General features: G+C 51.5%; 1 protein-coding gene across 2 annotated transcripts in view; it reads left to right on the top strand.

The window, feature by feature from the left end:
• The window catches only part of LOC135901320 (ankyrin repeat and sterile alpha motif domain-containing protein 1B), a 122,795-nt gene that overhangs the window by 78,636 nt on the left and 18,705 nt on the right, over positions 1-25,454 (top strand). The window contains exons 6-10 of one of the 2 annotated variants that reach the window (XM_065431064.1): positions 348-624; positions 5,501-5,746; positions 11,336-11,602; positions 15,328-15,574; positions 24,962-25,098. In XM_065431064.1, coding sequence (XP_065287136.1) covers positions 348-624; positions 5,501-5,746; positions 11,336-11,602; positions 15,328-15,574; positions 24,962-25,098 — 1,174 coding nt within the window. The remainder of the gene's footprint in view (positions 1-347; positions 625-5,500; positions 5,747-11,335; positions 11,603-15,327; positions 15,575-24,961; positions 25,099-25,454) is intronic. The other variant, XM_065431065.1, reaches the window with a different exon arrangement.

Here is a 25,454-nt window from a genome sequence, read left to right as displayed (position 1 = left end):
GGTTACCAAACTGAATTTCCTCTAGTTTTCTGGATATACTAGCCAATTGCGCTATATTTTCACATTGGCCTTCTTTTCAGCCCTGATTGGCTCACGCGGCCGCTACGGCCTCTCTGATTGGCTCAAAACGCCAACATGGCGGAGTACGACACTGTCTAGAATAGCATATAGCGCTCCTGTTTGACCTCCCCGCCTTTCTCGTTTCGCTTATTCCTTCTCCTTCTCTCTTACTGTCCGTTTAAGCACGTCCTCTTGAGAGACAGTTACTGCGCTGCACTTTACCCCAACCTTTCCTTCCCATCATCAAGAATCTCCTTCTCTCTCTCTCTCTCTTCCCGCGTTCGCAGTGACGTGGCGCGGGCCTCTTCGCTGCGTCCGCTGGACGACCACCACCACCACCACCGGTCGGCCGGCAACGGCGGCGGCGGTCTCGTGCTCAGCCTGAGTCCCGCCGAGCTGGCGCAGGTGCCGCCGCCGGCGTTCTTCACCTCGGCGCGCTCCTTCGACGAGGACAGCGGCGGCACCAACGCCGGCTGGAACGCGAACGCCACCACCACCACCACGTCGTCCTCGGCGTACCTGCCCATGTCGGCGCTGCACCACCAGCAGGGCACCAAGCCGCTGGTACGAGCTGTTATCGTCTGTAAGCTGCGTGCGTGCATGTGCGTTCACAGACGCGTCAAGTCTGCGACACCGTAAGAGTGCACGGCATACAAAAACCAGGTGTCCAACTCGAAGAACACTTGTACCGATGCGCCAGCTAATTGCGTTCGCTCGTCTGCGCGACGTCGCTGCTCAGACAAGCTTCTTTCAATATCGCCTTCTCTCGGGAACATTGTTTTGAAGCATGGAATCACGGAGGGAAGGTGCAGTCTCCTTTTGTTTGTTAGGTTTTAGCTGCGCATAGCCGAAAAAAATAACAGTGAAGGCGCACAGTGCTGAAGACTGCATCTATAGCCTGTCCAGTCATTTCCATCTGCAGACAAGCTCGTTCTCACTGAGCTAGCACTTGTGCGTTCTAATATCGATTTATTTTCGTTGCTCCAGTTTAGTGCTGGAGGCCACACATAGGGGACGCGCTCCGCGCTTGCTCGTTGTATAGGCTTGCACAGGTGGAATCTGATCAGACGCACCCGTGTAACCCCGCCTATACAAGGTCCCATCCGTGGGCGGTGAACGAAATATTTCATATTTTGTATTCTTGCGCCTATCTTCAAACACCGCACGCGGCCGTGCCTCTGTTAAAGAAAGCCTTACGATAATAAACTAGAAAAAAGGGGGTTAACCGAGGGGCCCGTTTTTTATTAGTCATATCATAAGAAGGCAACAAACACTGACACCAAGGACAACATAGGGGAAATTACTTGTGCTTAATAAATGAAACAACCCGCCGTGGTTGCTCAGTGGCTATGCTGTTAAGCTGCTGAGCACAAGGTCGCGGGATTGAATCCCGGCCACGGCGGCCGCATTTCGATGGGGGCGAAGTGCGAAAACACCCGTGTACTTAGTTTTAGGCGCACGTTAAAGAACACCAGGTGGTCGAAATTTCCGGAGTCCTCCACTACGGCGTGCTTCATAATCAGAAACGGGTTTTGGCAGGTAAAACCCCATAATTTAATGTAATAAATGAAACAAAGACACGATAAATTAACGGACATTTATTATCTTTTAATTAATTATTTAAGTATCGATCTGACTAAAAAGTAAGGCCCCTGGCTTAGTCCCCTTTCTTCTCGTTTATTACATAACGAGGGTCTCGAATCCGGGAACATTGATGCCTTCAGGTAGTATGTGTGGTTTTATTGACCGGTTGCCTTTACCCAAAGAGATCACGTTCTCGTGACGCCTGCGCCAGGAAGGATGTTCCACATCCACCGCTAAGGTCTGTGAGTGGTGGCGCTGGCTAAGACTGCCAGGGTTCTATTACGAGAAAACATAAATACCCAAGAAATTGGATGGTAAAACGGCGCCGCGGTAGCTCAATTGGTAGAGCATCGCACGCGAAATTCGAAGGCTGTGGGATCGTTCCCCACCTGCGGCAAGCTGTTTCTTCATCCACTTTCATTTCCATTAATTTATCGTTTCTTTGTTTCGTTTACCTTACGCTAATAGGGCAGTCGGGTAACGCGTGCAGACAGAACGCCTTCGCGCGTAGAGGGCCTCGTAAGTGTTTGCTAAACGGGCAAGGCGATAGGGGTGTCGGATTGTGTCTCCCTGTCTGTGTCCCCGCGGTTCGCTCTGCAGCCAACTCCCCTCGCGCTCCCGTCGAAGATAAGTGGGCATCTTTCGCGGGTGAGCGCTTTCTCGACACCGGAGCTGCTGTCGCCGGCGCCGTCGCGCTTCCGCCCGGAAGTGCACGTCACGCCGCCGCGACGGTGTCCCCCGGTGACTCGTCGTCTCCCCTTGCGCGACGAGATGTACGGCTTCCTGTCATTCTTTCTCGCACGTCGTCGGCATCTTCACTTAGCACCACCGCGCGATTTTTTTTTTTTTTTCGTCTGCCGCTATTGCTGCCACCTGACGACGGTGGATCCGTTTTGGCGGCCCCTTCCTAGACCGAACGCGTATATAGGTTCCTCCGTTTAACTCGCGTATTGGCCATGCGATGGGTAATGTTTGATTGCATTGTTCGTAATCCTGTAGGCAAAAAAGCGAACCGATATTGACGAGGAAGGAAACTGACAACGACCGCAGTCTTTCACGCAATCTCGGTGCTCTTTGAAAACGCAGTACAGTGCGAGTGGAGCTTAGAACGACAGAAAGCTGAGCTAGTTGGTAAGGATTCATTATGCGAAAAAGAAGTGTTGTCCACTTCTCTACTCTTGTGTCCTGTCTGCACGCCTCACTTCTTTTTTGCATAAGGTGTGCGAGTGGCTCTGTTATACTCTTACAGCTGAGCTGTCTGTTCCTATATACCCGGCTCCATTCTCACTTCTGTTGTGGCGAAGACGGACAGCCAACCCCGCGTGCCCGAGCACGTCTGTCACGCGTCACGCGTCTCTACCTTCGAGGCCGTTCGTCACGTGACGATCGGATTTCGCGCCTTTTGTCTCGCGCGCGTGCATTTGTGTGTGTCGCCGTCACCCGCCGTTCATGCTGTGATGCACGTCGCGACGGGGGATCGCGTCTGTACGCCCGCTTCCCCTCGCGCACGTTTGCCGAACCGTGCGTAGCGGCCGTTGGCTTGGCTCGGCGCAACCTCCCAGCTGTAAGGGTTCGCTTTCGGTCGTACGACATCTCGACGTTGTGGAGAAGGCGGCGATGTGTTCATTGACATTTCCTCTAACTAACTAACTAACTAACTAACTAACTAACTAACTAACTAACTAACTAACTAACTAACTAACTAACTAACTAACTAACTAACTAACTAACTAACTAACTAACTAACTAACTAACTAACTAATGAAATAAATAAATAAATAAACCCAGCTGCGAAGTTTCTTTGGGGATTCGTTGCCGCCCAATATTGCCGTCGAACGAGTTCTTCTTTCGGCAGTGAAGGGCACAGTGAAATACGGTGTTGAATTACGTGTATTTGCCACCACGCGGATGTCGTGCGGCAAGAAAAACACGTGCGTATATTTGTCCTGCGCGCGGCTTGACCACGCATAGGCGAAACACGAGAACAGTGGGACGAAAGCGTTTATTACGTATACCCGCGCTATGGCGGCCGTATGGGGCGCACCAAGCATATATACCCCCATCTTAGAGTCAGTGAATGCTCGAAACGCTGTTTCGTTCCGATGAACGCGTTCTAGTTGTATTGAAATTGAACCTTATAGGCGGCGAAATAAACTTTTTTCCTTGTCGACGTCCACTTACGGAAGGCGCTAGAAATCAGCAGCTGACCCCGGAATTGGACAATAGGGGATATGCGAATTTCTGCAAGTGGCGCTTCCCCCACACGTCTAGCTTTACCCACACAAGATGGTGGATGTCGCTCTAGAAGTGGAAATAAAATCAGAAGCCGGTGCCGTTATCCTTGCCACCATCTTGTGGTCACAACGTTCTCGCTGGTTCTTAGCTTTGGGCCGCCTCACGCTCGATCCGCGCGGACTTCCGCATGCATTCCGCACGCGTGCGGAAGAGCAAAATACTCTCATGTCACACACAGCCACACGAATTTCAGTTTGCACTGGCTCCGCACGAACAGTGTAAACCGAAACTTTCGCATACCTCTCGCATACCGTGCAACTACTCGCACATCGGCACCCGTGCGGAATGCATGCATATCAACCGTTGCAGCTGGCCGGGCGCGTCGTCTCAGCGCGCCTCCCGTATACCACGACTGTATTTGTCCCGGAAGCTCATGTGCAGCTATAGTTTCTCAGAGATCCGACATATCTCTACCGCTGCGTTCGCGCGAACCAGTTAAAGTCGGATCGAGCCAGCTTGTCGGGTTGAATCCCGGTTGTCGGGTTCAAGTCGATCCGCTAGAGTACACTGTAAGATCGACTCTAGTGGACTCTAGCGGATCGGGCTGAGCGGCTGTCGATCCACGCGAGTTCGGCCGACCCAAATTTGTTAGGGTTTCCTTGACTCACTCAACCCGCGTTTGTCAATATGCACGTAAACGCGGTCGGGTGGAGTTCGGTCATATCGACTTTCGAACCGACACCCGCTCGCGTCGAGTTCACATACATGCGGAGCTTACGACGGCCGAAGCCCAGTCATTTAGCGTAAACTTGGCGAAAACCCCGGACGCCACCACACTCATCGTGGTAACGGCGCGTGACGCTTTCGCGCACTGCATGTAAGCCTCAAGAGTTGAGAGAGAGGAACGTTAATGGGAGAATTGGCGGAGAAGTCGCCCTGACCAATCTACGCCGGGGAAAGGTGTTGGGAGAACAAGTGGCAGGGTAGGAATATGAAGGAAAGTAGTATGTGGCGAAGAACATTATGAAAGCTGCATAGCTTGTGCTGTGTCTTCGGAACGTGCACCCTTCACGGCGTATCCTTTTGGCGAACGTGTATCGGGGCTGCCGAAACCTAGCAGAGACACTGTATATACGTAGTCTGCGGAGGACCGTATAAAGTGGACTATCGCTGCATAGGCGAATGCCTATTCTCGACGTGGTCCCCCTGCGGCAAGCCACCTGGCGTGGCAAGCGCCGTGGAGTTTCCTTACGTTTAAAATTTTCCGAGCACTCACAGGCGAATTGTCGTTGCATATAATAACGTAATGCGTATACTTGAAAATTATCAGTTTGCGAAGTTACAAAGCTGTCTGAAGCAGCTAAACACACGATGTTTAGGCTTGTACATGTATGTACTGTACCCATCATTTCCATGCTGCCAGATCCGCCATAATTTGTCGCAGCTCCCGCAGACACTACAGCGCTAGAGTTAGAGTAGTAGTTACGCCAGAGTGCAAGTATTTACTCTAGACTAGTAACCTTTTAAAGAACATTTTAAAGAAATTGTGGGTTCATGTATGTAGCATGCACGCACGCCCGTGTGGCTTTTAGACACGCGCATACACTGACGCTCCTCGCAGCCCCCCGCGAAACCCCCCAGGCGCTCGGTGGCCTGCTCTCCGGGCGTGTACGAGCAACTGTGCCTGGCCACCTCCGGGGGTCCGCAGAGGCGGCGGCGGCTCTCGTCCGGCGACTCGCGCTCCTCGGCCGAGTACGTGGACATGCGGCCTAATGCCTCGTCGCAGCAGCAGCAGCAGCAGCCTCACCTCGACAATCACAGCGACGCCTCGTCCAGGCTCTGCGAGCTCAGCAGCCTCTACGACCAGGTGCGTGCTGCTGTCTATACATATATAAAACCCGGTCACTTCTTTACTCTCGCGTGCATCCCTTGCCTTTCTCGTTTCCTTGTTTTCTTTTATGCGGACTGTTTCGCCCCTCCCCCAGTGTAGAGCAGCAAACCTTGTACAACCTGGATAACCTACCTGCCTTTCCTCTCCCTTTTCTGTCTTTCTTTCCCGCTCTTGCTCTAGCACAATGTAGTTACCTTCGCCCGTACTATGTCGCACTATATATATATATATATATATATATATATATATATATATATATATATATATATATATATATATATATATATATATATATATATATATATATATATAGTTCGACTGATGTTGGTCTGCTCCGGACCACCGTCAGTTGCGCTTCGCTCCTCGACGAGGCAGGACGTGTGTCGAGTGCGCTCATTCAACAACACTTTGTAGCGTAGTGAACGCGGTTTAAATCGTGTATTCGGAACCTCAAGCTGGTGCGACGTAACCCTCTTTAGAGCGTTACGTCGCACCTTTTTTTACCCTCGCAAAGAGCATGCCTCGCGCATTTTCGCTAAATCGTCCATTGCATATTTTATTATTTCTTTCTTTTCAACGGCGTTTCGTAGACTTCTCTGCATTTTTTAAAAGTAATACTGTCCGCTTTTCTCGCACTAACAAACTCGATTCTCCGCAAGTAAGACTTAAAGATAATGTATACCGCACATCCTCTCTCCGTAATTAATGTAAGAGCGGACGACACTTCATAAGGACGATACAGAATAATATAAGAAAGCAGGATTGCATCGAGTCCAGTGCCATGCACTCCCGAGATAACTCAGCCAAGTGTAACGCTTGATATCAGAGAAGGGCCGCCGTCGACTCATTGTGCTTGCACGAGCGTCCGTATGTCTCCAGTGTGACTCATGTGGCTATCGACGTGTCTGCGAATCGGTCTCATTTTTCTAGCGAATTGCGGTGTGATTGGCTTTGGGGGCTTGCGAAGGTGCGAAAAAACTTGGAGGTCAGGTATCATCTCTGCGTTTGTGTTCTGGCGATATATGATGATTACAAAGGCCCCAAGCACTTCGTTATAAAGGCGTTCGATCGTAAATCGTTTTCTCTTGGACTCACAATTATAATGGTTCTTAAAGCGATAGCATTATGTTTTTTTCTTTTCTTTCGTATTTTTTGGCAGTATTTGTGGTTGTTCTTTTTTCGATGGGCATTTAACCTAAGGACAGCTGATATATAACTTACCGGCTTAATGTAGCCATCTACAAATGTACCGGTGATCTCCTCTGTTCTCTATGGAATGTATGTATACGTAATGGAACAAACGCACCTAAATATCCTCACTGCGGCAGATACACACCTTCAAGCTTTCTTTGCCTTCCTGCTCGGTCGGTTTCTAGACTTATAGAATGGGCGGATCCCAGAGGCAGTGTATAACAGTAGACAACCGCTCCCGGACATGGTGTATTCAAAACTGCGCTGATCCTGGAGCCTGTGTAATCGGCGGTTACGTGGATCGCGTGGTCGGGGTCTCCGCGTCTTGCCGTCTTGCCGGGCAAGCACACATTCGCTATATATATATAACTAAAGCTGGAAAACGCTTTGTAGAGCACGAGCAGTTACATGCGCTTTACCGCGAAGCCAAATCATGTGAAATTTTTTTGTGATGGCAGAAAACGTCAACAGTCTCTTGTGCACACTTGGGTATAAAATCACATTGCCTGTGTCACGTGGTTCTTTTCATGCATTTAATTGAAACGCTCCGAGAAAGCTTCACTTAAAGTTGATTATAACACGGTCGTACGATCTGTAGTAATGGTTATTTTCTATAATCGGACTCTCCTTGTTTTGTTTATGTTGCTACTGTCGCTTACTAAAATACCGCTGTTATCGGGTGCATTTCGTTATTGCTTTGCGTACGTTATAACGAGGATATGAGGTTGAAAGTAGGGAGCTAATGCTGCGGTTCTTCACCTACGTTTGTCTTGGTTCACTGCTATTATATCGATTATTTTCTGGTCTATCTACTCGAGCTCGTTAATAATTGCGATCGGAAAACGATGACCTCAGCGAGCGATTTATGACGTCTGTGTATATACGTGACGAGGCTGTCGTGATCGCGACGAAGCGCAGTCAATCGTTAGCAGTGCCTTGTTCTTTTTTTTGTTTTTGTTTTTTCCTTGTGTTTCGGGATTTTCTAATCCCACCCCTGCGTATATATATAGGCTGTCAAATTCGGCTCCTTTAACTGCTTTCCTTTTCTTTCTTTCTTTCTTTCTTTCTTTCTTTCTTTCTTTCTTTCTTTCTTTCTTTCTTTCTTTCTTTCTTTCTTTCTTTCTTTCTTTCTTTCTTTCTTTCTTCGACAGTTCTCCGTCTGATGACGGGTTTATGGCGCTGCACGTTTGAGCGCACATTGCTTCTCCAAAGCGTCAGAGCTATAGCGCGCCGATCGCGCCGATCGCGCCTTAAAGCCGTGTATTTTTGGTCGCTGCGCGAAAAGCGCAACCGAAATTGTGGGAAAACGTCGAGCAAGAAAGATGGGGGACGGTGGGAGCTGCACTGCAGGATTGCCGTCTACGCGCTCCCTGTTCGTTTTTGATCCACCGACACTGTATATAGGTGCGTGCGGCACTATAATCACGCCGAATGGGCGCCACAGACGCCTCAAATTTTAAGTCTGCGCTCTCCTCCGCCTTTAGTTTCTCTACTTTTAAAGCGCGCGGCTTGTGTTATATATCGACCCCTGTTGTGTCTGCCAACAAGCGCCGCGTCTGGCGTTCATTTTTGACGTTCGTTTTGTGTTCCGACTCCAAAGGGAAAGAAGAACATAACGTGCGATTGAGCGTCGAAGGCCATAACCGTGGATAAGCTTCCCCGGCGAAATCGTTGACTCGGACGCGGCACATCGCCGGACGGAATGCCGCCGCGCTCTTCTCCGGGCGTGTGCACATACACACACGTGTATACTATACACATGCCGCGGAGGAGAACCCACGGCGGTGCAGTCGATCATCGGCCGGGGAGCACTTTGCGCGTGCCTTGAAGCGTTGCTGATGGCGGGTGCATCGCCTTCGCGCAGCGCGTGATGGCTTCGGAAAGGTGCGTGCGTTTTTTTAAAAGAGGACATGTACGCGGTGTATGGCAAGGAGGCAGAAAGCTTAGTATATATAGACGGATAAAGAGAGAAGGTGAGTGGTGACGCGACGTCGTTCTCCCAGACGCTCTTACAGCGCTATATGGGGAAAGAGGGGGGGGGGGGGTACCCGGCTACTCAAGTGCATGCGCCTCTGCTCCCCTCGATTCGATGAGCTGTCTATAGGAGCGGTCACGTGTGTCTCTGCACAGTTGTTCATTTTTATCCGTGACGTGGTCGTAGTGCCTTCTTTGTCACCATGTATATCGTCGTCGTTGCCGTCAGACTAGCAATCGCACTTGGTGGAACCTGAGGCTTTCTTTCGAGTGTTCCTGCGCGCTCTTTCTTTACTCGCTGTAATGGCTCGGCCTCGCGTTATACCTGGGCTGTTTTGGTGGCTATACTGTGCACGTCTTTTATTTTGTACGTAGATGTTATAGTGCTTAGTCACTTCTCGACTTCGTTGCGTCGTCTTTGCGGTCGTATACAGTATGCGCGTATTTACGGGAAATGAGCCGCCAAACAAAATTGAACGCGTTTGAAGCGTGAGAACGCAGAGAAATGGAGCGTGCGTTGCGCAGTTCTATTGTGAATTCCCAGTATTGTCAAATTGTTTCTGGTAACGTACGGTTCCGTTGGCTGACTATACCATAATCTGCCAACGCGTCAAAAAATGCATGCTAGTATGTTGACAGACATAATCGTACCATTCTAAACCTTTGCTTTTTAAGTCGAAGCCTTTGCGTTGGTTTAGCAGTTGTCAATCACCGCGTGTCCATTATCCTTATCAGCGGACCATCCTCGCATCGACATGGTGTCTGTCTTAAGAACGGGACAGGAGCATTTATTCGCCTCGCGCGATCGGCGCCCGTGTTTTGTTCAATGCCAGACGCTCATGGCACAGCCGCGGCCACAGAAGTTTACGGGCGCGAGTTCCACAACAGATTTGATTGAATGTCTGCAATGTGAATTTCTACTTTGTTAAGGCGTGCCACTTCTGATTTAATGGATCGCTGTGTAGGTCGGAGAAATATACTGCGAATTGATAGTTTTCATTCGAGCCATATATGTCGGCAGGATTCCCATTCTTTTGTTCCCTGTCAATGTACGCGCTGTAAGTGATGTTTGAAACAATGGAATACCAACTGGCCCGTACCCAAACCCTGTTCCCATTAAGTCTCTTTCACGCGTGCCACTTCCATTGAGCCTTTGTGGCCGACTCTATACGTGACATTTGGCTTCGGGTAAAGGTATACCATTATGGAAAACAAGGCTAACCTCCGGAACATAAAGTAAAGCTCGTCCAGACTGCTCCATGCACGTGAATTATTCGGCTGTTTGGCGTCCCGACATGGTGTGAAAGGTTTTGTTCTGTTAAAATGCCGTATTTTCTACAATCTAAGCGCGTCGTGGATTGAAGCGGCCCCCTGACCCGTATTCTCGGGGTAAATTATGCAGGAAACAAAAACAATAATTCAGGAAGGTGAGCGCCGTCTTTGTAATTAAAAGACGGCCGCGACGTGTCTAAATCGATGTATTAGAGCGGCATCGCAAACAGGTTCACTATAGTAAGGGAGACATTCTTTCGGAATACCGATAAGCAGTACCAGCTTGACTTACTGTCAGCTAGTTAAAGATCTGAATGGATGGATAGGAATGAACATGGAAGCGGGCAATGGTTTGACCCATAGCCGGCCGTTTCTGTTACGTTATAGATGGCCTTGGGCCTCCTAATTTTCGATTTGTAAATGCGAAGATATTTCTTACGAAGCTATTATTATGTTCAATTATTTATTTGCTTCGAATCTGAGCACAATTTATCCCGCTTTATCATCCTAGCTGAATGGTTGCCAAAAGAGAAGAGGACGAAACGGTGCTTTGATTCGAGGAAATGCGGAATAAGTCTGCTGCATCGAGTACCTCCGAGAACAATGGGAAATGGAACACCGTGATTTCCGTTAAAGAAGCCGCCAGAGCAGATCAACATCTAAGCCGAACATATAAGTAGCAACACTAAGGCCAAGTGTTCAGTAAGAAACCGAAATTTAGCTCATAATATTGCAATCCCGGTGTCACGAGTGCGACATTTGTCGGGAGACGAATTTGCCGCGCCCTTTCTCATATTGCGCACGACTGTACAGTGCGACCCACTGTTAAGTGGAACACCCCAGCACGCGGCTATCATTGCGCTCTAAGCTGCAAGGGCCGGTATGAATTACGTCGATGCACTGCTATAGGGACACTGAAAGGCGCCAGCGCCACCCATCACAAGTCATCCGCTGCAAAGCCGGGCGACTGGACACTTCCAGAGCGAAAAAATTTCTTACGTGCTGTTTGCCCACCACGTGTTCCCTTTAACAGCGGATCGCACTTGTACGTGAGTACATGTATATGTGTAGCGATCGCACCTGGCCCCGAGCGTATGTGTAGAGCTCGAACGCGCGTGTGAACCGCAGGCGGCCAGCGAGTGCCTGCAGTCCGGCGGGCGGGCGCCGCAGCACGCCCGCTCGGCGAGCGACAACACGGGGGCCCCGACGTCGTCGGACGAGCGGCCCGCCAGCCTGGCGCTGCACTCCTCCTCCTCGGCGGGCTCCAAGCGGGCCACGGTGCAGATCCCGCTGAGCCCGAGCCACTACGACCAGCCGCCCACGCCCGAGTTCCCGCCGCCCTCGCCGGGCACCGCCGAGTCCGGCATCCACAGCAAGATGAGGCCCCTCAGCAGGGTGCGTGCGTCTAGATTACGCTCGAGAGGGCGCCGATAAGGGAGCAGCGTGCATGGGCTTTGTGCGTGGGAGAAGGGCACGCCCCGAACGCTTCCCGCTTCGAGTTTTTTTACGCCGTATATCCGCTGCTATAGGCGTATTTAGCGCCAGTCTGTCGCGCGCCGGGCACCTTCCATGCATGCATGTATATATACACATTCCCTTGAGCGAAAGTATACGGACCAGAAATTCCTTCGTAAAGGCAGCTTCTCCATTTATCAATGTAACTTGAGATTGACGTCTGCAGTCCAATCTTGACATTGCTGAGGTTCCATTGCGCTCGTCAAGTTCAGTTTGTACGTCTTAACTACGAATAAATTCAGATTTATTTTCTTTTCTTTTTTTCCTTTGCGAGCCTGCGGTTCTACACGTTTGTTCACAGGTGTGCTTCCCGGCGTAAGTGCCTCCCTTCGATAGAGCTATATACCCCCTCTCCTTCTTGCCCTTTCCCAGTCTGCTGGAAATCGTGTATCACGACCCGGTACGCCTCTCGCTTCATGCCCTTCGGGTTACGTCATTCATGGGCTGCATTAGCGCCGTTCGTTGTCATTCGCTCCTGTCGTCGTACCTGCAGGAATAAATTCTCAGGGAATCTACCTTATACCGGTTGTGGCGTTGTGCCGTCGAGAATGCGGGTTCGACTCCGCGGCCGCATTCCGACAAGGGGGCCATGCAAAAATGCTCGTATTGCGCGCCTCGGTTGCAGAGTGATGCGACGTTGAGGCTGTATGGTTGGTCCGCCTTATAGAAAGCGTGGGAACAGCTCGAGAAACGAGGTACAGGAGACAAAAGAAAAGCCGATCCCGCGGTCCGTGAACTTTTGCGGCCGACCGTGTGTAGGCGCAGTGCGCGCGTTCGGTTTCCGGAAACGTTCGAATCCTTCGTCCTCTCGCTCCCTCGCGTTCCCGTGTCTGCCGCTCGTTTTCGTCTGTGCAGCCCGTAGCGCGGTTTGTTTTGCGAGCTACGTTAGTCGGGTCACTTCCGGGTATGGATCGGCCGCGCGTGACTCGTCGTGCGTCCGGCGCGGTGGATCGCTACACGACGCGGCGCAAAAGACTCGTTCGGCGCGTATACGCACACTCGCATGCATCGACGCCGAACGCGGTAATGGTGTCGAAGCGCCTGTACCACGCAGGGAGCAGCGTGTTGCAGCCGTACGAGTCGCATCGTATGTGGTAGGGAGGGGCACGCGATTCGATAGCTGCTTTGTTACCGGGACGACGACGTCGGGCGCGCGCTCGCGTGTTGACGAAATTCGGTTCCTCGGCCCCCTCCTTTCGAAGCAAGCCCGCACACGGCGCTCGCATTGCTTCGCCAACTCCTATCAGAAGCGGGGGGCAACTGCGAGTGGCGTCGAATGTGGAAGTAGTCGAGGAACAGATTCGTCCCGTGTGCTACGGTCGTTTCGACTCGTGCTAATTCTGTTTCATTTGCTTATTCGCGTACTTGTGTTGCTGTCGGCAAAATGAAAAAGGAAAATCAACCATTGTTACCTAGCGTCGTTAGATGACAGCCTTGCAAATCTCGCTTGATTACTTATAGTTCCTTTCCGCGTGAGAACGTACGGAGCATGTGGTTCTTTTGAATACCAGTATAGCATTATTCACTTTGTTTCTTTCTGTGTGCCCCTCAGCCTCGCTTTCGTACATGTGCCCACTTTCTCTGTAAGAGATGCACTCTTCGTCAGACGTAAGCACGTCGTATGCTGCAGTTATTGCTCTATAGCATATTCCTCGACGTCCTAGACGTTAGAACTTGGATTCTTGCCACCCACACGCTCGAAGTTACGCACCACCACGAGTTCTTGCGCACCTCTGGCTCGCACTTTCGCCTCCTCTGGGCGCAGGCACCAACAGATGCGTCGGAAGGGCTTCGCGCGTTGACCGTTTTGCAGGGCTTCGAATCGGCCTGGTACTCAAGAGTATCTTGTTCTTTCTGTTTCCTAGTGTGGGTGCTTCTGATGCGTGTGGTGGAGATAATGAAAAACCGAAAGTGAGTGATAAACAAAAACGAGGCTCGGACAAGCGTTCAATAATTAGGCAACGCAGGAGAAAAAAAAGAAAAATGCTTGCAGGGAAAGCATGTGGCAATGACACGGCGGTCACATTTTCGCTCGCTGTAGATCGGCAGCAGCAGCAGGGGCGACGACGGGAACATTTTCCCGACCGGGCGTCGGAGTAACCGTACACGTCGTCGGCCGGGCCGCTGGTTTTTCCCCTCGAGTGAATCGCGCCGTCTCGCGACGTCGCGACGGCTGCATCGTGTCCGTCTCGGCCCTCCACCAATCGATCCACGCCTCCCCCTCCCCCCCTAGGGGTGCTTCTCTCTCTCTGGGGTCCGAGCCGTTTGCACTCCGTGCGTGTGTGCGTCTCCCTTGTCTTTGGTTAAGGAGCAAGCACGCGCGCAGTTTGCGGTGACGGCGGGCTTTCGTCTCGATTAAACGATGCGTCCCCCAACGGCCGCTCATGTAGCACACAACCGCCCCCGTGTCCCACCGGGACGAGGGGCGCCGCGCATATGTGTCAGCTCGGCGCGCCGGAGTGTGGTGTCGTCGTCGTCGTCTGTCGTTTAAACACCGCCCGTCTTTGCTCGCGATCCTTGATGGGGTCCCTCGCGGCGGCGTTGGCCCGGTGCCACACGCAGCGCGTATATCTCTCCCGCGCGCCTTCTATATAACAGAAACAGCAGTCGCTTCTCTCTCTCTCTCTCTCTCTCTCTCTTTCCTGTTCATTTCCTGCCCTCTCTGTCCATACTCCCGCGCGGTTGATTAAAACGCGTTGTGCGGTCCCCCTGCCGTTTTATCGCGGAAATGGACTCGGTTCGCAGGTTTTTGCACGTCGTCGGCCCCCATCTTTTCCTACGCGGCCGTCCTGACCCCTATCGCGACCGCAAATGCCCCCCCCCCCTTCTTACCCCAACCCCCAAACCCTTCCCGACCGATTGCCCGTGGGAGCTGCGCTGGCGGCACATTCGTCATAGTAGTATGGAGTCGTCATTTATAGAGGGGCGAGGCAGGCTCCTGCTGACGCTTCTGTGCCGTCTGTCTGCCCCGCCCGCCGCTACCGCCGGAGTGCGAGCGCGCGCGCGCGCGCCGATCCGTGTCGCATACTTACATACTCATCGTATAAGTACACGCTTCGCGTAGCTTAGCAACCGAGCGGCGACGCCGCCGCCTCGTGCGCTTATTATTCTTCTTTCGTTTTCTTCGTTTTTCTTTTTTTTTTTTCTCATGGCCGCGCTGTTCTTTGCAGTGGTGTCGGCAGCAGCAGCCTGGGAAAAGAGGCGCTTTTATTGCTGCCTACGAGCGCGCGGCGACGGTCGCCTGACGCCGCGATAAACCCCGCAGCCCGCCGGCGCTGGCGTCGTCGCTCGGGGCACCCACCCGACAGCTCTCGCGTCGGTTCGCTCCTGCCATTTCGCTTCTTTCTCTTTTGTGTCGCGCCCCGTCGCAACCCGACGACGTGCAGCGGGCATATCGCGCCGTCGTTCGTTCGTCCACACCTGCCGAGCGCGTATCGAAGCCGTGCCGCCCCCCCCCCCCCTCTCGTCGTCATCTCTCTGCTCGCGTGTGCGCTAGCTGCGGCCTTCGCGTCTGCTCTGGCGGTGGCTTCAGTAGCGGCGGCAGTTGGTCAGCGGCGACGGCGCGTTAACAACGCCCGCCCTCCTCGTTCGCGTCGCCGCCGCAGGAGTACGTGGTGCAGCAGCAGCGTCGCCGGCGGCTGGGCAGCGGCAGCGACGGCAGCGGTAGTCGGCGCAGCTCGCGCGACGTCGACACCCTGACCGACGAGGACGAGTTGCTGCTCGAGCTGAACGGAGGGGACTCGCCGGCGACGCCCGCCACGCTCATCGTCTCTTCCTGCTCCACGTCGTCGTCGCAGCAGCCGCCCTCGTCGGGAATCGTCGAGGAGATCGTCGAGGAGAACCCGTTCGCCGGTGAGCTTGCCGCGGGAGCACGTGGCTTGATCTGTTTCGCGAAGCTTGTGCAATGTGGCGCTGCGTTTCATTTTTTTGTTGTTGTTGTGAGTGTGTTGGGTGGGTGTGGCATCGGTTAGGGAGCTTATGCGCGACCGCAAGGCGAGCCAGTCATGCATAGGCTCCCGAGTGACGGTGGCCCGTCCCGGATATTGAGCGTGCTGTGATCGTCGTTGTAGCACTGTCAGTGTCAGCAAGCCGTGTTTCCGCGAGCCCGGCATGTGTAATAACCAGCGGTGATATTTAGAATGTATTACGACGTATCGCGCGCTTGGTGGCGGCAAGTTGCTTTGCTCGTACCGCATGTATTCATGTCATAGCGGGTGACGATGTATGCCTGTTGCTAAATTCATCTTGGAAAGAGCGAATTGGCGCAGCAAAGGACGCAAGTACACAGAATGCACATCGAACGAAAGAGCTGCGTGTGTTCTATGTGTGCCCTCTCGTGTCCTCGCGACTTCTCTTGCGCTACAATTGCCTCTTCCGCAAAGTTAATGTCACGTTACCTAAGAGTTGGCGAAAAGTCAGCAAGCTGGCTAAACGGTGTATCGTAGAAACACTCAAACAATCATAGGAACTGCATGTCTTTAACGTATGCCACGGGGAGACTGCCAGGACTCATATCCGATAAGATGCTTGTTTTGTGCTATCTTCGTAATAGGACAACCAGTTTCCTTATGCAGGATACCTTCATATAGTTAATTTCTATCTCTTGCTCTGTCTCTCTCTCGTAATACATTTCCGACGGCCCGTGTCCCTGTCCAGTACGTACAATGCTGAAACCGAAGCTCAATCTTTTCTCTCATCTTTTTCTGGACAGTCTCCACCCTTCGCATGTAGGTCGAGATAAAAGTCGTTCTCGACCGAGATATGACACGCGGCAACTGCGCAGTATGGGAGCGGCAACTCCAAGCGTGCGATGTTTTCGCTCAGCAGGATAACTTGCGCATTAAGGCCGTCATAAATAGTTTCTGTTTAACATTTCTAATAATACGGTGATCTCACTGGTAACCACGCCCGCCAGCGCACCTCCTCTCCCGCTAGCCCCCCTCAGATGCGTACGAATTGTAGAGGAAGTATCACGCGTCAATGTGAACACCGTAGGAAGTCCGCGTCACATGAAGACCATAACTCGACAAGGGCTAAGTGGCATTGTAAGCTGCACTAAAATTCGAGTTGCGGCTGTCAGGAGGTACGGTCGTAGCCGGCAAATATACTTTCCGCTCTGCTTTAATTACATTCTTCGATTGAGGGCGTGGAGCCACAGCACCCGCGGTGATGCGTCCCTTCTGCGACTGCTGTCAAGGTCACCTTGTGCCGATGCGCGCTCCCGTGGTGTGGGCAGCATGCAGCGCGTGTCAGTGGCGTTTCACAACGCAAGAAAGCATAGCGATAACTGCGTCGTCTCTCTGCGCGCGGTTCGCGGTAGACAGATACGCTCGAGTTCACTGAACTCGGTGTGGAGTATCCGAAGGGTGCGCCGGGTCGATGGACAACGCGCGATGGTTAGGACTCAGAGGGGTACCGGTCGGTAACGCATATATGTATACGTCCCATGCAAGTTGTCGGTAACGCGTTATTTAATTCCTGCGAGGCGTTCGGCAGCCTTTGTGGCGTAGCGCTCCCTTATCTCTGCGTCGCTTTCGATTGCGACTATAGCGGCATGAATGCATCCGCCCCGCGGCAGCCCATTCGCTTTGCTCGCGTTTTCACCTAGTTCGCTTATCTTCCGTCATATAATGAGTGATGCGGTTGTAATAACCGATTGTGCGAATTCTCGAAATAGCGAATCGAATGTAAAGTGTCACTATTGTAGGGTTTCTCGAATGGGCGAAATTTCGGTAGCTTGTAAGTGTAGTACGGGTGTCACACGGCGCACCTTTGATCTCGATCGTGCCCGATCCGGATAGACTTTCTCGGTCGCGATTGGCGCCTTTGCGCGAGCGGCGGGAGGGAGCCAATCGTGGTCGAGAGTTTCGATCCAGATCGGGCTCGATCGCGATCGAAAGTGGCAGTACGTGTAACGCCGATATAATAAGTCTGAAGGGTTATCGTATCTGGTGCTCACCGTGATGATGACCGTAATGAAGCTCGGGAACAGCACATCGCTAGATGACGCGGGGATCGTTCTATAAGGATGGTAACATGTGATGAGATCATCCAAATAAGTTTATTAGAGTAAATTGGGAAAACCAGCTCGTAGTCTGCCTAAACTCGAGGCATCCTTACTGCATGACTGGGAAGTGTAGATCAAAGGTTAGCTGTACTGCATGCGATCGCTCAGCGACTGCTGACTCCGCAGCAACCGCACGTTTCTGCAGCAGAGACATTTGAAAAACGGACCACTTGTTTCTTACTTCATGCCTGCGGACTTCCGATAAGCGTTATTTTTCCTTGTATTCGAACGGAAACAAATATTCGACAACCAGGAATAGTGAATTCGCGAATAACATGTATACGAATCGAATAGCAAGAAGTATTGGATTCTTATAAGAATGAGATCTTTAATATTAATTTCGATAATCTAATTCAACGTTTCTCTTTTTTAATTTTCATGTTGAATTGAAAACGTTCAATTTTCAGCATACAGCCAAATAGAACCGGCGCTGGGTCCTGTTTCGTTCTCTTGTGCTTGCGCCTGTGTTTTCTTCCAACCGGATTTGAGTCGCTTGAACACGTGTGCATACCATGCAGCTGGCGCTACAACTGGTTTTAAGCTGTTCTCTGCGCGAAACATGCATGTTCACCAGAGGGATGTCGCGTGCTCATTTTTCCTCCTATGTATGGGGATCGGCATTCCCTACGTGTACTGCCGGGGCGAGAACTTATTTATTTTTTTACGCCCTCTTTCTACGCAGTTAACCCCCGCGGTTTCGATTTTTCCTCTCCATCCACGCGACTGGCCGCTCGAGGCAATGCGTATGTCCGCGGCCTTCTTTCACGCTCGGGAAAACACTTTTATGTAGAAGGTATTGGGCAACAGTAAAGCTGTATCGGGAGTTTTTTTCATGTTGCTGTACAATTTTCTCTTTGACACTTTTCATATAATTATAATAGTTGAGAAGTTGACTATTTAATTAACTCTAATTATCTAATTAGGCGGGACGCAAGAAATTAACCGAGTATCTCCAAGCGACGGCAAACAACATTACCTTGGTTCGGTCCAGCTACGTGGCATTTGCATGTTTTTAATGTTTGGCTCAAGTTACGCCCCTGTGTAGTGCCCTTCACTCGCATGCAGTCCGTCCCATGCAGCCGCTCTTTTATCATAACGATCGGTGCATCAGCGACTGGGTCAAATCACGATTGATATTGCCATTGTTTCTGTGGTATCTCGCGTTTCCCAGGTGTTTGCGCAGCCACGGAGGAGTCCTGTCGTGTTCGAATCGTTCGCACTATACGTGAAGTATATATTATAGGCTGTGCGCGCCATTGAGTTTTGCACAATGTAGAGGAAACTGGCGCTTACATTGTCGGCTGAAGCTTTTACGAAGTACAACGGTTCAGCGTGGAGTGCTGTTCTGGGCACTGTCATATTCCGCCACGTTGTCGAATCCGCCATCTCGTCAGCTCTGATTGACTCGGAGGGATTATTGACTCAGATGGGCTAAAAATGCCGCCATGCATCGCAGAATTTGACAGCAAGACGGAATTCGACAACGTCGCGAATATATAGCACACTTGCCTGGGAACTTGATGGATAGTACGCGGATATATGATGTCTAAACTTAGTCCTTCTGGCTCCAGGCGGCATTGCGATTTTGCAAACTGATCGTTTTTTTCAAAAAAAAAAAAGAAAAAAGAAATATGGGGTTGTAATTGCAACGGTTCGCGACGATTATGCATGCATGTGTGCAGACGATTACCGTCCTCGTGGGCTTGGAGAAAACGGGGTTTCTTGGAAATTTAGAAAGACGAAGCGTAATAAATATAATGCCGCAAAGTACGAAGACGATGCAAATACATGTACTATACCGAGCATTCGCGCGATCTGTAGCTGAAATGATTGCGGAGGCAAGAGTTTTCTTTGACAATTGTTATAGAAAACGCTTTTCTCTCGGTGGAGCATGTTTGCGGCGATTTTGAAACGATTGCGCGTTGTGTAGTGTCCGGCATGTTTTATTTCGGCCCAGCCATTATGCAGTGATCGTTTGGCGGGACGGACGGGCCACGATTGATGACGCCATTGTTTCGGCGGCGGCGCTCGCGTTTCCCATGCGCCTTTCGAAACGCAAGTTACGTGAAGCTATTGGCGAGGCGGGCTGGGCCGTTGCGACACGCTGCTCATGGGAATGGAGGCTCACGTAGCTTGCTGGAATCCTTCAGCTTCCGTGGGAACGAGGGGCATACAGTATACCATACATGGATTTGACTCAATTGCCTCAGTGCTTTTATGGCTTAAGACGTTCTTCTTGCGTTACTTATTGCGCGCTTATTTGCCATTCTTCCGATAATTCAAAGTTTTCTAAGCAAATCAAGGCAAGATAGTTCCTTTAACCTTTAGACTATATGTACTTCTCGGGTATGTACATATTGCGATTTACGAGTCGTGCAGCCGGTGACATCGAAGGCCACATCCGCTTGGAACAAAGGACGAGGATCGTGCACCAGTTTCGAGATGGCTGTTCCCAAAGTTGGCTACGAGATGCGTAGGCGCTCATGTAATTTCCTTTTTTACATTCGATGCGTAAAAAAAAGGCATTTAGTTACAAAAGTAGAGCGGCAGTGCATTTTCGCAAGAGGCTTGACCGACTTAGAATTGCATGGTGTTAGTTTCAAGCTTCGTTCCTAGTGGACGTGCCTCGTGAAATCACGGCTTCAATTCGTGTATCGCTATATGTGCGCTAAAGTCATTCGTTCTAAAAAATTGATTAATGAAATTGCATTAATTAGTCAGTTCCGCATTTTGATTTCCGGCCTAAGTAATGTCTGCATGTTCGAGTAATTCAGCTCAATAAGTAGGTTCGCGCTAATATGCCTCAAGAACACCCAGCATAAGCGTGCAACCTCATTTACATGCTGACTGAACCGCGCACATACACTTGAGAAACTTCTGTGTGCCCTAGGCCCCAGCGTCAGAATTATTCATGTTGGAAACTCTATGGGGCGAGAGGGTTAAGGGATCGAGCTCGCCATTGTTTCGGCGGCGCTCGCCGTTTCCCAGCGGTTTCCGAAGCGCGCGTTACGTAAACCGTAGGACGGACGCGCCCTGTTGCGACGTCCTGCTGCCTGCTCGCTACGCGCGCTTCGCCACAGGCAACAGGAGATGGCGGTCGACGCAGAGTGGAGTGAAAGTGGGGGGGAGGGGGGGGAAGCGAACGCTCCTCTCGTCGGGAAGGCGCGGCTCCAAAACAAACGCCGGAGGTGAAGCGGCCGACGACGTTACTTTGGAAAGCGCGCGGCGCTCTTGTAACGTTGGGCGGTGTTGGGGAGCGTGTGGAAATGCGCGCGCGCGCGCAACCGGTCGCTCCCCGGTTTATTTATTTTTTTTTCTTTGCGCCAGATCGCTGCAGTGCATCGCGTCTTGGGTTTTTTTTTTTTTTTTGGGGGGGGGGGTGACAAGGTTGCACCACTGCAGCTGCTTCACGGCGCCACTGCCGTTTCACTTTTTCGGTTTGCGTTGCACCCGTTTCTGCCAGAGCGACGCGGATTAGCCACGTGTCCCCATTTCGAGAAAACATATGATGCGGGTAGCGTGGAAGGGAGAGAGAGAGAGAGAGAGAGAGAGAGGCTATAACTGCTTAGTTTGTGAAGCCTCGAACATTATAGCGGTTGATCGTGGCTTTTTTATCTTGCGGTTCGCTCGCGTAAATTCATGCAACTAAGCCTCCTCGATTCGCGACTGGATACCTGGTGCGCTAGTTTGAAAGCAGAACTGGTTTGTGTTTTTGAGACCGGTGAACGTCCTTGCACTTTTCTTTTGTAACGAAATAAAACAAAAAAAAAATATTGTCAGCCCTTCCACTCTGTGAAGGACGAGCAGCGAAGCTGTGGTGTGTTTTACCTCAATCGGCGCATCTATGTATATATAGGTGTTATTATTATTATTATTATTATTATTATTATTATTATTATTATTATTATTATTATTATTATTATTCCGCCGCATGGCAGACGAGAGTTCTGTAACGTTTACAACTTCACCGTGGACTACGTAATTAGGAAAAGTAGGTGAAACGGCGTATTCTCGGAGTCGTCTTATCTGCTAATTGTCATATAATTTGTTACGGGATAGTTTCGATAAAACAAGAGTTGCAGCCGTTTTCTGTAGCCATAGTTCCTCCGTAGACGGCCATGTATTGACAGCAGACGGGAATTCTGTAACGCTTACAACTTCACTGTGAACTAATTATGACAAGTGAATGAAACTCGGCGTAATAATAGAGTCGTCATAGCGGTCAATTTCTGTATATATTTTTCCAAGATGCCTACATTAGATTGAGAGCTACAGAGCATTCGTGAGAAACTGGAGAAGAAAATTTGGCCCTGGTCACCGCTGAGGTCCAAGGAGCAACAGCCAGCCGAAAAGGGCTGCTGCAAGCCGAAGGGACAGGAAGACTCTTGACTCCTCGGGACTCTTCTTGCGAGTGCAAATAAACGTTATTTCTCTCTCTCTCTCCATTCGTGTCGACGCGACGTGTAGACAGCGACCACCGCCGGAGGGTAGTTGTATACAGCTTCGCTGTAATAGTATAACGTGACGTTGCTTTGGAAGAGGCCGCCCACCTAACACGCATTAGGATTTTCGAACTTAATGTTGGATGTTACTTGCTGTGGAGGAAACTGAAGATGACGACGGGGCGAGTCTGGTTTACACGGCAAGCAGTGACAGTGTCGTTGCTTTATCCAAACTATATTGTGCACGTAATATGCAATTTTGTACGCACGCAAACATTACGTATCTTGAAGAGCCAGGCTTTCTTTGGGGTTATTTTCGGTTTACCTTGCTCTTCACGCATGAAAAAGGACGATGATATGTATGTATGTATGTATGTATGTATGTATGTATGTATGTATGTATGTATGTATGTATGTATGTATGTATGTATGTATGTATGTATGTATGTATGTATGTATGTATGTATGTATTAAGTATGCTCACATACATGAGTCTATAGTATTTACACTCATGTACAATGCCCTCATAATATGTCTCATGTACAAATCATATATACATCCATGTGTACATGACCCTGTGGGTGCTGCTACATGTTTGGTGTTTGGTGCGGGAGCAGTCGAGAACTGTCATTCTTCGAGAAAGCTAGCTTCTCCGCGATGCAACGTCGGCCCGGCGCCCGCCCTGCCAGCAGCGGGTTCCCTTCGCGACGATGTGGTTCTGCTGCTGCTGCTGCCGGCTTCCACGGCAGCGGGCGGGGGGGGCCGCTTCCGGTGCGTTCTTCGCCGTCGCTGCTGGCTGGTGCAGCAGCTGCCGCGAGGAGGGTCGCCGTCATGGGGAAGGGGGGGAAGTTGGGCCAGTTGGGCCGCTCAAGAAGCGAGGAGGACACGGGCGAAGGAAAAGCAGCCTGCTTGGCCGCTGCTGACGACACCGGCCTCCTTCGGCGGCCGTCACGGCGACCTTGGCAACCGTCCTGCCAGGCGTGCATCGTGCGTGTGTTGTGTGTGTGTGTGTGTGAAAGAGGTGGCTTCTCGCGGGAGCAGCGTCACCGACGGCTGCAGCTGACTCTGCAGCTTGTCGCTTGGACGCCGCAGTTCTCCGCCGCTTCCGACGGGAGCGTCGTGTCACCGTCGCAGCAGCCGCTTTCCGCGTCGTCGACGCGCCCATTGCTCGCCGCCGCGGAGTTCGTTGCGGCCGCGTATCCATTTCCTCGGCGCGGGGTGCCTGTCTGGAACAGCGAACGGCCGCCACGGAGGAGCCGCCCGTGTACCTGTTCACCTTCGACGACGTCGGCATGGTGTTCCAGCGCTGGGGTACGAAGACGGCGCCCGTCGCCGATGCGTGGTGACCGCCCCCCGCCCTCGATTACTACGGTCGCGGGCCACGCTCTCGGCCGACCGGAGGCCTAACGGCCCGCATCGTCGAGGAGCCCGCTGGTGCCGAACCGTCGTCCCGGTTCATTACGGGCCCTCGGGTGTCTTGCACGGGCCGGCTAACGAGCCCCGTAATTAGCGTTGGCCTCCGGTGCCATTAAGCGGGAGCCGCTAGTGTCCGCAACAAGTGACCGTCGCCCCCGCCCCGCGTGATCGCAAGTTCACAGAGGGGGGCGTTCTTCTTTCTCGGTCGAAGCTCCCGCAGCGAGAAGCATCTCTTGACCTTCTCCCCACCGGGCGCGCATTGTGTTGTGTGTGTATGTGCGTGGATGCGTGAGTGCGTGTGTGTGCCTGCGTGGCTCCGGAGCTGCAGCCCGATCTGCGACCCGTACGAGGTGCAGGCGGTGACAACGGTCGACCGGGGATTGTGTTTTCGTGCTGCGCCCGTCGCGTGAGCTGCGGCGCCCGCAGGGGCGATGCCGCTCCTCCGTCTTCCCCGCTGGTGTTGTTTGTCTTTGTGCTAATATGGTCGCAACAGTGCAGTGCCCCGGGGACAGCGCGCCGAGGCTAAATGCGGCCCTGTTTGGTGCATTAGGCTGGGCGGGCAAGCGCGCCGGCGCCCGAAGGGCAGCGGCGCGGCCAAATCGTGAAGAGCGCGTATGCGGTGCGGCCTGCGAAGCGTGCTTGTTTCGCGTTTGTAATTGAGGATTCACGTGGTGTAGCCTCACGCCGTGCTTGTGAACTGTGTTCGAGCGCAGCAGATGCCAGCGCCGGCTGACATGACTGGTAACTCGTTACGCCTTTTCTGTCGTTTCTTTCCGTGTGCGCTCAGTGTGAGGCAAAGGTGCGCGCGGTTCTGAATTAGGCACACCTCTGCTGCGCCATTTGCCTAATAAGTAAATCAATGTTCTGACCAGTTTCTAACCCGCATAATGCAGTACTGATTGCATGTGGCAGCCAGCAGTAAAAGCAATTTGCCAAAACTTATCAGTCATTTATGTTCATTGTTTCAAAACCTTGCGGCAAGTTTCTGTGCAGCCAGAAAAAGTTAGTCGTTTAGGTGACCGGTAACATTATTTTCACATGAGCATGGAATCTGCTTCAACAGCACGATGTTGCTTATTTTAATGATGACATCACAGTTTCATGAATGCTTCCCGTGTGAATTGAGCAGCACCCCAGTAATTGCTTTATTATGTATCAGTATTGCCTACTCCAAAACTTCAGACCTCAGTACAAGTGGCCAGGGATGTAGCCTCTTTAGGTTGTCCACGCTAGGTAGTGCTTTTTCACATACAGAACATGTGTACAAGGGTGCACTTAAGGCAGGAGTGAAGCTGTCATGGCTCGTATGTGCAGGCTTGTGCCGGGGTTCCAGCAAGACGGACGAGCCCCAGCCGACAGCCCCGGCGGCGACCGAGCCTGGGCGACCTCGGCCAGGCCCCAAGCCGGCGCCGCCACCACGCAAGCGTGGACCTCCGATAGACACCACTCCAGTATGTTGGCTTTGCCACATAGCACATGTAGTGTGGCATACAGCTTTGATGTATATAAATAATTCAGGATCAGCTCATGGCAGTGCCATCTTGAAAGTACTCGGCTGTTAGCAGGGGCTGCCGACAAAGTGAGGGCTAATGCAACTCCAAACGAACTGGTTCAGTAGCTTTGCATTAATGCTATTGAGGGAATAATACCGATAGTTTTATTTTGGTAGTTTAACATGGCACCGCTTTGCTCATGACAGACTTGCACATGTAACAAATGTTCTGTGAAGTGACTTTCTAAACCATCTTAAAGTACAGTTCAGCTTAATGGTAACTGGAGGTTGAATGCACAATGGAGTACTATGCAA

The sequence above is a fragment of the Dermacentor albipictus genome, chromosome 3 (genome assembly GCF_038994185.2).
Source record: "Dermacentor albipictus isolate Rhodes 1998 colony chromosome 3, USDA_Dalb.pri_finalv2, whole genome shotgun sequence".
NCBI classification, from domain to species: Eukaryota; Metazoa; Arthropoda; class Arachnida; order Ixodida; family Ixodidae; genus Dermacentor; species Dermacentor albipictus.
This window is presented reverse-complemented; position numbering and strand designations above follow the sequence as displayed.